Source organism: Pogona vitticeps, chromosome 1, assembly GCF_051106095.1.
Source record: "Pogona vitticeps strain Pit_001003342236 chromosome 1, PviZW2.1, whole genome shotgun sequence".
NCBI lineage: Eukaryota > Metazoa > Chordata > Lepidosauria > Squamata > Agamidae > Pogona > Pogona vitticeps.
The window spans coordinates 294,612,044-294,626,873 of record NC_135783.1 but is presented as its reverse complement, the minus strand read 5'-3'; the positions used below and the strand labels follow the sequence as shown (position 1 = coordinate 294,626,873).

Here is a 14,830-nt window from a genome sequence, read left to right as displayed (position 1 = left end):
TAGGAAGAACAACCTTCAGAACACGCCAAAGAGCCTGAAAAACCCATAACAACCATTAGATCCCGGCCGTGAAAGCCTTCGCAAATACATTGAACGCCTCTACGTGGAGGAAACAGTCAGACAGACCCAGAGACTGGAAACACTCAGAAGCAAAAGAGCATACCTACTATGTTCCTTAACATTTCTACTACACTGCAGAGACAAAAACCATACCAGCCTTCCTCAGGACAAAAAGGACCATCATTTCCCCACAGGCCAGCCGCATCTAGGACCGCCTGGAACATGCCCTCCTATGGAAAAGAATCCACACAACCTGCAAAAAACTGGACTCCACAGACAAAGAATTACTAGGCCTACACATCACTATCAGCCAAAAAATGAGAAGTCAAGATTGGGACAAGATTGATACCCTCTCTTACAAAAAGATGGAAAAAGAAATGATAAACCACACAGCCAGACAAAACCAGAAATTCAACAAATGCCAAACAAGCCTACAGAAACCTACACTAGACACCACGCACATCATCATCAACCTATCAGGACGCCAACTCGAGAGCACAGAGTGCTGTCCTCTGAAGATGCCGGCCACAGAGACTGGTGAAACGTTAGGAAGAACAACCTTCAGAACATGGCCAAAGAGCCTGAAAAACCCACAACAACTAATGCCTAGTAACCTCTAAGGTGGATTTGTAAACAATGGTTACCCCCCCCGCCCCTCCAGTCTACCCTGGTGCTGGACGGCATAACCGGGTGGACAGATGAGAGCCAAGTGAGGACCCCCCTCCCCACTAATCCACGTCTCAGTTATGCATGCCAGGTCTGCATCCTCCTCCAGGATAAGATCGTGAATCACCCGGGGCTTATTGGATACAGACCTGGTGTTCAACAGTACCAGATTTAGAGTGTAGGGCTGGCTGGGCTGGGAATGAAAAATGAAGCAAGAGGAGTTTGTAGAATTCTGTGAAGCTGACAACCTGTATATTGCAAATACATGTTTCAGGCAACCAGCCAGATAACTGTATGAAGTTACTGGGTTACCACTAACAATATATAAATCGAATAGACCACATAATTAGAAGTAGTAGATGGAGAAGCTGTATTCTTTCTGCCAAAATAAGATCAGGAACAGACTGTGGTACTTACCATGAAATGCTAATAGAAAAAAAATCAGAGTAAAGCTGAAAAAGAGGATCATAATGCCAAAATATAATTTAAATATAATTTAAATATTTTTCATAAGATTAAATCGATACAAAAAAGAAGTTTGAATTACTAAACTCAGTTGACCATGAATCAGAAAAACTATGGACTGCATAGGCATCCTTCAGTCTCGAGAGACTATGGTATCGTGCTCTGCATGGAGGACTTGGAACAGCGTCTAGTGTGGCTGAGAAGGCCAATTTGAGAGTGACCATCCCTTCCACACTGAGGACAAATACAATCTGTACCCCATCTAGCTCCCTGATTTTGCTGTTTTCGTGACTGCCTCTTTCCCTCAGCCTGCTGGGCAAGGGTCTCTTCAAATTGGGAGAGGCTGTGATGCACCACCTGCCTCCAGGCTGAGCGCTCAGATGTCAGGGTTTCCCATCTGTTGAGATCCATTTCCAAGGCCTTCAGATCCCACTTGCAGATATCCTTATATTGCAGCTGTGGTCTCCCTCTGGGGCGATTTCCCTGCACTAATTCTCCATACAGGAGATCCTTTGGAATCCGACCATCAGCCATTCTTACAACATGCCCGAGCCAGCGTAGATGTCGCTGTTTCAGTAATGTATACATGTTAAAAATTCCAGCTTGATCTAGGACTACTTTATTTGGAACTTTGTCCTGCCAGGTGATACCAAAAATGTGTCAGAGGCAACGCATATGGAACTTGTTCAGCTTCCTCTCTTGCCATGCACAAAGGGTCCAGGACTCACTGCACGTTTAATGCATTCCTATGGGTAAAAAAATCACTGTTATGTGAAAATCCTCCATATGCCACCATTTTCGCTGCCCAGTAAGCAAGGAAAAGGTGTGAAAACACAGCAGGTGGCCATTTTTTCCAGCAGCCATTTTGGAACCGCCGATCAGCTGTTAGAAAAAACATCGGTATGCGAAAATCGGTAAGCGAAACAGCCATTTTTGCCATTAAAAAGATCGCAATGTGATCGCTTTTGCGATCGCAAAAATGTGGATTCTTCATTAAACAGGGCGTTATGTTAATGTAACAGAGAATATTGAAATAGAAGTTGGAAAACAGAAATTTGTAATTATAGTATGCATTCATAGTTCACATACCTTGATCTATTCTTTGTAGGAGTATTCTTGATTGATTCTTGACTATTTTCATTTTGGTTCTCTGCATCTGTACTTGACTTTTTCAGGCAGCTGTAGGAATAAACTGTTGCTTGACTTTGGCTTTTTCTAAATTCTTCAATAGGCCCCACTGTATCAGAAATAGTGACACGTTTTGAAGATGTTTTTTTCATGATTCCTGCTTTAACTGGCTCTTCACTAGATCGTTGGTATAGGAAAGATTCTACTTCATTGTATCCCTTGGGGGGAAAAAAAGGACAGAGAGGAATTAGTAGTGAATGTAGTAAATATGTGCACATTTTGAAGTTTCAACACAGTCTTGGCATCAGAGAAGTTCTTATTATATATAACAACCTTCAGAACATGGCCAAAGAGCCCGAAAAACCCACAACAACCATTCTCATTATATTGTTGGGAAGGTTTTTCTATAGTGACAAGCTAAGAAAATTAAGAATTGAACTTGTGTAGCAAATTGATAGCAATATATAATGAATAGTGAATTTCCTATATTTATAAATTTGTTATTTTGATCTGTAGATATTGTTTTGCCATTCTTTACTGTATGTCTATAAACCTAGAAACATTTTAAATTCATTTAATTTGATTGAATTGCCTATGTTTTGGGGTCTGTTTTTTCATGGCTCTTTACTAGGCACTCTAGTGGGACCGGATATTTATCTAGAATGACCACAATATCCCATGCTGCTTAGATAGAACTTATAGGCAATGCCAACACACAGATTAAAAAATCACAGTAAAGTATATCTGCTGCTCTTTTTTGTTGTCTTAAAGTAAGTGGAAACACTTAAAGGAAAGTGCTAGCACAAGTTCATCTTCACATCCTCTTTCAGAAATATTAACAAATTATATCTAGGACAAGAGAGTATGACATGTTTTTCCTGACATTTTGCCAACCAACAGGCAAATAGGCTTTGTGTTTTGTTTTTTAAGGAAAAGTTCTCTAGCATATACAGTGGTGCCCCGCATGACGATGATAATCCGTTCCGTTAAAATCGCTGTAAAGCGAAATTGTCGTCATGCGAAAGTAAAAGATCCATTGCAATGCATTGAACACCACCGGTTAATGCGTTCCAATGGGGGAAATACCTGCTCGTTTTGCGAAGATCCTCCATAGGAGAAGCCATTTTCGATCACTGTCTTCCAGAAATAGGTCTGGAAAACAGCGGGGAGCCATTTTGAGAACTGCCGATCAGCTGTTTCTAATCGTCATCCAGTGAAAAAACGGTTCCCGAGGCAGGGAACTATTCATCATTAAGCGAAAAAACCCATAGGAATCATCGTTAAGTGATTTTGTCGTGAAGCAGGGTTATCGTCAAGCGGAGCACCACTGTACTGATGGTTTCTGCCATACATTTGCTATATGAAATCATCTAATATTTTCCCAACCTGTTTTGTGAAGATTTATCATACCCATCCAGTTAATACTCACTTTAAGTGTTTTGTTCCTGACATCCCTATTTTCTTCCTGGGTCTCAAAATCCTTATACAGAGCATTGACTGGAGAACCTCTAGATCGAGAGTTCAGTCGATTTATGAGCTGTATCCACTGATGGAAGAGATGAGCCTGCTTCTCTGGTTGGGCACAGAGTTCTAGGTAGTAGGCACGGCCGCTCACCAGCTTTAGTTTGATACGTCTTTTTTTAACTGAATGAACAGAAATGTCTACAAGCTTCAAGGGCAGAAACCTGCAAGAAAATTCTCAGATGAGGTTCTAAACTTATGCCTCATTTAATTGACATACAAACAGGGTGGGAAAATGAGATTCAAACAAGCAAGGAGCACAGATGCCTATTACAAGAAATCACAATGTGCTGTCTGTTTTGCATGTAGACAGTAGAAAGGAAAGGTACAAAATATCTCTGTCCTTTGCTTGTTTTCATAAACTGTGGACACATTCCAAGCATGTAACAGAAACATGCCATATTATACTAACTGACAAACCACACTGGATTTCCCTCATGCCTGCAATGCAGGTGTAGAAAATTGCAGCACTATTATGCAGCCTAGCCAGGAGGTGCATGGAATCTCACAATGAAAGAAGCTATTAGATAATATATTCTCTTTTTAAAGCTGAACCTTTGGTTTTGCACTGTGTAATAAATAAAGACACAGGAAGTTCCATGCATAAACCTTTAGACAGAAGACATTGCTTTTATGAGCAACTGTACATTTGGTCCCTAAATTTGCATGCTTTCCCTGTCCCTTCCTTCCCCTTACTTAGACTGTAAACCTATGAGGTGCAATTGTGTTCAGTGTTCTTACTAAACAAGCTGTTCTGGCTGCTTTGTTTTTTTAACTGAAGAGTGTGGTAAAATGCATTAAATAAGACATTGGAAACAGGATACTCATCTATATGACTTAATAGAGTCATATTTAGTGGGTGAAATCCTGTTGCTTAGTGCAGTAAGTAACAGTACAGTAGGCCCACGGAATTGGTGACAACTTGGTGAGTCAATTCATGTGTAAGTTCCATTGATTCAAACATGCCTACTCTAATTGCAATTTACAAGTTGCACCCTGAATATGTCCATTTGCATCAGCTGAAGTTATGAAGGAGTTGGCTCACCAAATTTCCACTGATTCAGTGGGTGTACTCTAGTGTGACTTACTATGCTAAGCAGCAGGATTCAAGCCATTGCATGTATATGAAGTTTATTTATTTATTTAAAGTATTTTCATATTACTTTTCACCATACTAGATTCTGATCATAGAGTGCGTACAAAGCATAAAGTAAAACATTTAGTAAAACTCAGATCAAAGGAAAAAGCAAAAGATAGAAACAATTAAAATGGCTGGGTAAATCCTTTTTCCTGAAACTTAAAGAACAGAGATCCAGTGTTAGTATTTTGGATGGAATGATAGAGTAATATATGTAATCACATCCTTGCTTGGGCATAGAAACTCACTGGTGGATGGCGGCACTAGTAAAACCACTCTGTAAATGTCTCACATGCCTTGAATACTCTGTTAGGGCTGCCATAGGTTGGATGTGACTTGATGGCACCTAACAATAACCTTAAAAGATAATAATGTTGGCAGTAGGTGAACATCTCTGTGGAGAACAATAGATATGTATAGGCCACCACTTCTAAAATAGCAGACACTGCCATTAATTTCTGTCTCCACTCAGATGGGCGAGGGCTGTGGACAAGGCCCTTGGCAGGTGGTCTTGCCCACATGTGCCTACTCTCTGCAGACTCATTGTGCTTCCCTTGCAATGTTGGTGGTTATCGTACTTTTCCTTGTCTTGATTTCCTTGAGCACGACTAAAGAATTATGCATTTCATTGTCAATAAGACTTTCTCATGGGAGGCTGAATAAAAAGCACCTCTTATACTTTCACCTAATTTGGAAAAAGAGTGCCACCGACTGAAAATACTGTGCTGCTGCTACTAAGAAATTAATTGATGTGAGGCATCGATTTTTGGTGAAGACAATTTATGTATAGGCATTTTATTTTTTAAGGGACACTGTGAATTGGGAAAGATGTAGGCCTTAATCCAGAAGTAAAGCAAACTACTTTAATACTTGCTGGTTTTCAGTCATACATTCCTCAGTACCAATTTACCTAGTGAGTACTAATTCATCTTCAGAAGACGAGTGCTTTGTACTTGCTGGGCGTGTTGAAATAGCTTCCTGGGAGGATGAAGGAGTTGAATGTGCAAGCAGCATCACATTTGGCTTCGACAGGTTTGGGCTGGAGGCACAAATGCCCATGGTTACATAATTGGGACGATTATGAAGGTAAATTGATTCACCTCTTCTAGTGACCTATAAAGAGAGAGATTACTTCAAATAATAAAATAAACAACATTATTTCAAATGAATGGGGATACTCAGTGTACTATTAGGATTCAGAACTGAAATTCAATTGTGCAGTTCCATGTGTGTAACAGTGATAATGTCATCAGTAGTGGCAAATTGCTGCTGATTAAAGGCAATTTTATGGTGCATGTAAATTGTATACAAACAATGAAGTTGCATGCACCTTGAAATACCCAACAGGTTTTCAGTCTCTCAGTCCTAACAAATAGAACAGAAACTGTAACCAGGATATATACCTGAAGGAGCTATTTATAACATTTAGAATCTCCCTTTCCTCCACTGAGCTCAACTCAGTAGAAATGAGAAGAATGTAAATTTGCTTATTTAATATATTTACACTTTCCTCTAATGCAGGGATCCCCAATCCCCGGTCCACGGCCCGGTGCTGGTCCATGGGCTTCCCAGGACTGGGCCATGGAGACAGATCTCAGCCCCTGCACACACACGGTGGGCATGTTACGCTTGTGGGGGGGGGAGTGTGTCGCAGTCACACATGGCTGGAATAACAATGAAGGGACATGACAAATCTTATCAAATCGATGATAGAATACATTTTATAGTAGTGGTAGGAGCTTAATCGCTGGAGCTGCTGCTCCTGGAGGCATTCAAAAGTGTAAACGGCTATTTTTTGTTTTAAAAAAATTGTACTGGCTGGCCCAGCAGGGCTTAGAGGTAAATTAGAGGCTTGCAAAAATGCCTTTGTGTGTCTGTCTGATCTTTTAAGTTTAATGTGCAACCTCCTAGAACAAGTTGGACACTATTTTCCTAAGCAGATGAATTGTTTGATGACTTGGTAGTCCACTGCGAGTCACAGATAATGATCAAATATTTACATTTTTTTTACTGAGTTGGATAAAAAATAGAGCTGAGTATTCTCATCATACTTTCAATAACAGATCTGCTATCCTTGGATAATGTTACTTATTTATTTTTTTTAATTTTACTTATATGCCGCCCACACTACCCAAAGGTCTCTGGGCAGTTATGTAGCAGTTTTTCATTGATTTTGAAAAAATGTGAGGGTGGGATAGAACCCTGAGGATATGCTGTACTCCCCTCATATCTTCTTCTTAAATTAGGCCTCTAGGTAGGAACAGAATTACCGAAACCCCATGTTCTAGCTACCAGCTTAGAGATCACACTCAAAACAATACTGTAATGAAAGAGTATTAAAATTATTCTGGAGAGAAGATCTCTTATTCTGGTCCAGCTCAGCCATTAGTATGACTATGGAAATTTTCTATATAAGATCAGGTCTGAAACAGTTTGATATGGGCCCAGATATTTGGTCCTGTCAAAAAATGCCTGAAGTTGAATGGTCACCATCCACTCAAGTACATTTCCTAAGATAGAGATGTTTGGTAGTTATAACAGTTCTCAGGGTCCAAGAAGGGTTTGTTAAAAGTCTTGGAAATACCTCTTTCCAGGTTTGGGAGGATCTCTCTCTCTGGAAGGTATTAATCAACCTTCTCAACCCAGCTGGTGAATCCTCCTGTGCTGGAAGAGGGCAAAGGAATGTGACCTTCAAATGAGATTGAAGTGCAGCTATTGTAGACCCTAGCTGGCATAACAAATAGTGAGGGGTAATGGAACCTGTAGCAGAAAAACAGCTGGAGAGCCACACATTTGGTATCCTAATAGTAACAAAGATGGGAGTTGACTAAGCAAGTGGTAGGAAATAACTTTCCAAACATCTGGTCCATCTTTTGGCTGCAATAACTGATCATTATCTCATAGTTTTCTGGACACATGTATTATGCTGTAGTGTATGTGGTATCTAAATTTCAGCAGATTTAGTTTGTAGTATAGTTATCATGGGGTGAGCTGGATCATGGAATCACCAGGGGTTGAATACAACTGAATGGATAATTTGATTCAATGGTTATACTTTCATTTAGAGCAGGCTTGTCCAACCTGCGGCCCGTGGGCCGCATGCGGCCCAGGTCGGCTTGTAATGCGGCCCAGTGCAATTTTTTATTTTAAAAGAAATTCCAAAGTTTCAAGTTACACTGCCGGCGCTTGCGGCCGGAATGCGCCCGGGGCACGTCACAACTGTAGGGGGGGAGAGAGGGAAGGAAGGAAGGAGTGGGAGGGAAGGGGAGAGGGGGGCTGCGTGACTGCATTGCGCCATCCCCGTCAATAGGTGGACCCCCTCCCCACCCCATAAAGCCACTGGAGTCGAAGCTGGCAGCCTCTGCTGTCTGAGATCGCAGCTGCCGGTAAGCGCGCTTGGAGCAGGGCTGCGGAGGACGGCTAGGGCTGCCCCCCCATGTGGCCCAAACCAAATTTATGTGCGGCCCAAACCAAATTTTCATCTTCTAATGTGGCCCAGGGAAGGTGAAAGGTTGGACGCCCATGATTTAGAGCAGTGGTTCTTAACCTTTGTTACTCAGATGCTTTTGAACTGCAACTCCCAGAAACCCCAGTCAGGACAGCTGGTGGTGAAGGCTTCTGGGAGTTGCAGTCCAAAACTCCTGAGTAACCCAAGGTTAAGAACCAGTGATTTAGAGCAATTCAGGCAGTGCTAAACAAGCAGTCCTCTTTAAAAGTTCCAGTTACCTGAACAAATTTGCTCTCAAACACAGGAGCAGATTTCAAGGATATATACTCTCCTTTTTCAAGAACTTTTTGAAGATCTCCCATAATCGGAATGCAGCTTGCAGATTCTATGTATCTGACAGGACTTCTTACTATGTCTACAAAAAGACAAGAACAAAATGATATGGGAAATTGTTATTTGCTGATGGGATACTATTATACAATTACCAGTCTTATAGTAGAAGAGAGTAGTAGGGAAAATAGAAAAAATAGACCGTATTGGATATAAATATTCTGCATAAATAATTTGTAAGCCTTTCCTGTGGACTATTGCACATGCAGAAATCAACATTTCAGACATGTCTTTAATATGGCAATGGGCATTTTGTCTTCATTGTTCTGTACAAGTACAACTGAAATGTTACAAAAGGAGGGAAGGGTTTGGGGGACTGAGCTTTCAAAATTCACCAATTCTCTCATGGCCAGCACCCATTACAAAAATTCACTGGCTTAAAGGCAACTAGCTGTGGATCTTCCCACTTCTGATTTCCAACCCACCCCTCTTTCCATGCCCAAAGAAGACATGTTTTTCCTGTGTGCCTTGCTTTGGCATGAAACAAGCCATATACTGTTCATTTTGTATAGGTTTTAGCAGTGATTAGTACCTAGAAGCGAAGTAGAGAAGTAGTTCAGAATGGGACACACTATAGAAAGGATCATGTTACTGCAGTGGCTTCATAATGCATGGCTTGAAATGACAGGATACCAGTATGTGTAAAAAGCATGGAATTAGCTTCTTATGTAGAAGGGTAGATCGAATCCTTTTCCTAAGTCACAGATTTTTCTGTCCTTTGGAAATTTCATTTTTGTGGGAGTGTGACCAGCCAACCCAGGCCTGTCACCTTTTAAAACATATTTCCAGTAGTGTGTCTGTCACCAGCCATTTACCACACCAGACCCAGTGGCTAAAGAGTAAGAATAATAACTTTTAATTGCATAGGGACATTAGACTGGGAACAAATTTGAGCTTGAGTTTTTCTTCATCTACAACAACCAATTAAAATAATTCATACCCACAAATTCTTTATCTTTCTCCCTAGCTTTAACATTTGCTCAATTCTGTACTCCCTTTTTCATCAAAACCCTTATTTTATTTTTTCCCTTTCTTCCTTAATACCTCTGGGCTTCTTTCACTACTCCAGCCCTCTAGCCACCTCCTCCTTCAGGCTCCTGGATAGGCTGACTACATACACTATCACATGTGAACAAGTGGATTGGCCAGGGTTTCCTTCACATACTTCTCCCCTTAGAAATAATTGCTCCATTTAAAACCTCCAAACAGTTCTCAATAAAGAGCAATAAATTCCAGACCACATATTATATATTTTTTCTCAAATGAAAGGCGCATTTTTGATGGCTCAACATCAGATTCCTTTGACATCCAAAGCAGAGTGAAACAGGGCTGTTTGGAATCTTTTTTGCTGTCATGCTGAAGCACGCTTTTGGAACTGCAACAGAAGGTGTCTATCTCTGGACTAGATCAGATGGAAAGCTCTTTATAGATTGAGAGCGAAGACCAAAGTCCAGCTGAAATGCATGTGGGACTTCCTCTTTGCCAGTGATACAACTGTTGTTGCCCCTTCTGCTGAAGACTTCCAACAACTCATGAATTGTTTTAGCAAGGCCTGCCAAGATTTTGAATTAACAATCAGCCTGAAGAAAACAAGTCATGGGCCAGGGTGTGGACTCACCTCCCTCTATTAGCATCTCTACACGAGAATTGGGGGTTCATGATTTTGTGTACCTTGGCACAATGATCTCTGAAATTCTCTAGATGTTGAGCTGGATAAACGCACTGGCAAAACAGCTGCTATGTTCTCTAGACTCACAAAGAGAGTATGGCTTAATAAGAAGCTGACAGCATATACCAAGATCCAGGTCTATAGAGTCTGAGTCCTGAGTACGCTCCTGTACTGCAGTGAGTCCTGGACCCTTTGTGCACAGCAGGAGAGGAAGGTGAACATGTTCCATATGCGTTGTCTCTGATGCATTTTTAGTATCACCTGACAGGGCAAAGTTCCAAACAGCTGGAATTTGTAGTATGTATACATTACTGAAATAGTGATGTCTGTGTTGGCTTCTGGATATCTGATAGCATAATCTACCACAGTAAGGAAGTTTTTATTTCTCCATGTAGATCTTAGTAAGGGGACCTATTATATCTTTGCTGATTCTCTTAAAAGCTTCATTAATGACTGGCGTAGACATAATTTGGCTTTTTTTTTTGTCCCTTTTATTGCCCATTTTTGGTAGGTATCAGAGTTCTTAAAATGTTCTTTAATTTGCTGACCCACCAGAATAAATTTTGGCTCACTCTATGGGTAGTTCTGGATGTTTCCAAGTGTCCCCCAAATGTTCTGTTATGAGCCATTTCCAATATTCTCCCTCTGTATTTTGTAGGGACAATTAACTGTTGATATCTTCTTCCTTGTCTATTATGAGGCTGCTTTAGTGTTTCTCTATATAATTTATCCTGCACCATTATAATTTTCCCCAGATTTTCTAGTTGCAGTTCAAGGGGCTCTGACTTCACCAAGTTGAATAAAGGTGTAAACTTGCATCCAACTTTTGTTCTGTGGCCACTTCTGAGGAAGTTTGCTCATTATTAGAGCACAGATGACCTTTTCTCTCTGTCTTTGTTGTCCCAGCAGGTTCCTGATAATTAGTCAGAAGAGGAGCATTTTTATTATACAGTTTGCCCTCAATTCCTATAGACTTCACCAAGGGTTGGATTTGCCTCTAAGATTGGGTAGCGACACACACATTCTTCACATGCCTAGCCAAATCATTTCCAATTAGGCATGGCGCTGGGGTATCATCATACACAGCTACCTTCCATTCCCCTTCCCATTTATATTGGATATTTACATTGGCCACAGGTACGGGAAATGGTGGTGCTCCTAATTCTTTTATCAGAACACTTTCATGAGGTAAAATATTTTCCTTAGTTATAAAATTGAGAAAAAGTTTGCTTTATGAATATGCTATTGTTATATGCTGTCACATTGTCTTACGGAGATTCTTTTTTACATTTTTTTTAAAAAAATTCTATAACCATAACATATACAAAAAAACATATAACACAAAAACTAAAATACAATTTAACTGTGTTCCCCACTAAGCGGAACCTCTTGCCGTAATCTTCCTCTTCCTCTTCCTCTTCCTTTTTGTTGTTGTTGTTGTTGTTGTTGTTGTTGTTGTTGTTGTTGTTGTTGTTGTTGTTGTTGTTGTTGTTGTTGTTCTTCTTCTTCTTCTTCTTCTTCTTCTTCTTCTTCTTCTTCTTCTTCTTCTTCTTCTTCTTCTTCTTCTTCTTCTTCTTCTTCTTCTATTGTCCTCTTCTCCAAAATTGCATTGACTCTTCATTTGGAGCTTTTCCTTTTCCTCTTCTTAACACATATTCCAAAAATCTACCCCATATTTCATTAAAAAAAATTCAGCTCTCCTTTCTTAACCTTTAAATTACAAGTTAATTTATCATTTATTGCTATATTCCATATTTCTTCGATTTGCAATTCAACTTTTAATTTCCATTGCCTAGCTATAATCAGTTTAGCTGCTGTTAATAAATTGGTTATCAATTCTTTAGTCATTTTGTCATATTCTACATTCTCATATATTGATAACAAAGCAATCTCAGCATTAGATTCTATACCTTTTTCACATATATAGCTTAATTCTTTAAAAATTTGTTTCCAAAATCTTTGCACTTTTTCACATTCCCACCACATATGAAAGTACGTACCAATTTCTTTCTCACATTTCCAACAGACATTCGGATAACTGGCATTAATTTTGTTTAATTTTAATGGTGTAAAATACCATCTTAAACTGAGTTTAATTTTTTTCCCTTATTCTCACTGACATAAATCTTAAAACTCTCATATTCCATATCTTCCTCCATTCTTCTTCATTTATTCTTTTTCCAATACAGTGGGGTCTTGACTTAAGAACGGCTCGAGTTAAGAACATTTTGACTTAAGAACCACTCTCATAGGAAAATATTGACTTGACTTACATACTTAGATTTGAGTTAAGAACTGAAAAAAAAACCACGTGGGAGGCAGGGAAAGTGCAAAATGTGAACTTTCAGTTAACTGTTGGCCAGTGAAAAGGGTGCCTGTCTGCTTCCTCACTCCTCCCAGCGTTTAGAGAGTGGATTGGGAGACAGTCTTCAGACTGCCTGGTACTGTACTGCCTGGACTGTATTTTCCCTGCCTTCCCTGAACCTTTCTTGACCTAAGAAAAAAAGAAACAAAATATCCCCCTCTAGTGGTCGAAGGCGGAATAGCAGCTTCCCATTAGTTTCTATGGACGGAAAAGAGCAGATACGGATCAAATGGTTTTCAATGCATTCCTATGGGAAATGCAGATTTGACCTGAGAACTTTTTGACTTGAGAACCGCCTTCCAATACGGATTAAGTTCTCAAGTCAAGACCCCACTGTATCTTGCTCCCACACTATTTTCAATCCTTCTTTCTCACTTTTTTCTTCCTCTAATTAAGAAGTAAATTTTACTCACAGTACCTTTTACTGAGTCAGTTACCCGAATGTCCTCATATGATAACAAAAATTGTTCATATTTTGTATATTCTCTACCTTTATTATATTTCTTTACCCATTCATTAGTCCATCTTTCTAGCTGTATATAATTCAACCATTAAATGCTCCTGTTCTGACGAGTTTGTTTCATTTGATCTATTGATCTCATTTTATACAACCAATCTTTCAATCTAATCACTTTTTTCTTTAAATAATTCCACATACACTTTCATATTGGTAGGAAAATTCTCTGTTTTGTCACTAATCCGAGTGGGGAGTATGATGAACATAAATTCTTTTTACACTTATACCATATATTTAGCAATGTCTTTAAGAATGGGTTATTAATTTCACTTATTTTATCTTTCTTAATTATACTGATAGATATTTTTCTATATCTGCCTGTAATTCTGTTGATTCCATTTCCCACCAAATTACCCCACCAAATTTCTGGATTATATATACTCTCCCCAATAAACCTCAACTGGTTAGCCAAATAATAATTTTTTATATTTGGTAAACCTATACCACCTTTTTTGTTGTTTTATAGCAATACTTTTTATTTATTCTAGATCTCTTCCCTTCATTACAGTACTTATTAATCATTCCTTGCCAGAATTTCAGTTCATCCTCTGTTAACTGTATTGGTAGCATTCTAAATAAAAAATTAATTTTTGGTAAGATTTTCATTTTTATCAATGTAATTCTTCCAAACCAAGATAGCTTAAAATTACCATATTCCTGTAATTTCTTTTTCATCACTTCCTTTAGTTTATTATAGTTATATTCCTTTATTTTTTGAATATTTTTGCTAGATCTGTTCCTAAATATTTAATTGATTTACATATTTTAAAATCATATTTTTCAACGAACCTTTCTTGTTCTACTCTATTATGATTAAACAACATTAGTTCAGATTTTTGCCAATTTACACATAATCCAGATTTTTCCAAATTTTTCTAAATGAATTTTAATTTTATCTATAAATTCTAATGGATTTTTCACTGTGAACAAGGAATCATCAGCAAATAGATTAATCTTTATTGTATTCTTTCCCCCCATACCTTCAATTAAATTATCATTCCTTATTACATTTGCTAACATTTCAATAATCAAACTAAACAGAACTGGAAAAAGAGGGCAACCTTGTCTAGTACCTCGGCCTAGAACTATTTGTTCTGTCATCCCATCATTAACTATTACTACAGAGGTATTCTCCAGACATAATTGGTCTATTATCCCCCTAAATTTCTTTCCAAGACCTGAGCCCTTTAACAAAATCTTTAATGTTGGCCATTCCACACAGTCAAATGCCTTGAATATATCTAATGATAAAATACCTGCCTTCAGTTTATCTTTTTCTATATTGTATATAATATTCAAGGCCCTTCTAGTTAAATTCTCCATTTGTCTACCCTTAAAAAACCATTCTGATCCTCTTTAATATATTTTATAATAAACTTATTCATTCTATTCGCAAGTATTGCAGGAAAAATCTTTGCATCTTGATTTAGTAGTGAAATAGGTCTATATGAATTTAGGTCTGT

General features: G+C 38.8%; 1 protein-coding gene across 1 annotated transcript in view; it reads right to left on the bottom strand.

The window, feature by feature from the left end:
- Nucleotides 1-14,830, bottom strand: part of GARIN2 (golgi associated RAB2 interactor family member 2) — a 38,788-nt gene that overhangs the window by 11,616 nt on the left and 12,342 nt on the right. Inside the window, exons 3-6 of the mRNA XM_072986122.2 lie at nucleotides 8,705-8,841; nucleotides 5,889-6,091; nucleotides 3,749-4,004; nucleotides 2,281-2,537 (exon numbers count right to left, since the gene is read on the bottom strand). Coding sequence (XP_072842223.2) covers nucleotides 2,281-2,537; nucleotides 3,749-4,004; nucleotides 5,889-6,091; nucleotides 8,705-8,788 — 800 coding nt within the window. The 5' untranslated portion in view covers nucleotides 8,789-8,841. The remainder of the gene's footprint in view (nucleotides 1-2,280; nucleotides 2,538-3,748; nucleotides 4,005-5,888; nucleotides 6,092-8,704; nucleotides 8,842-14,830) is intronic.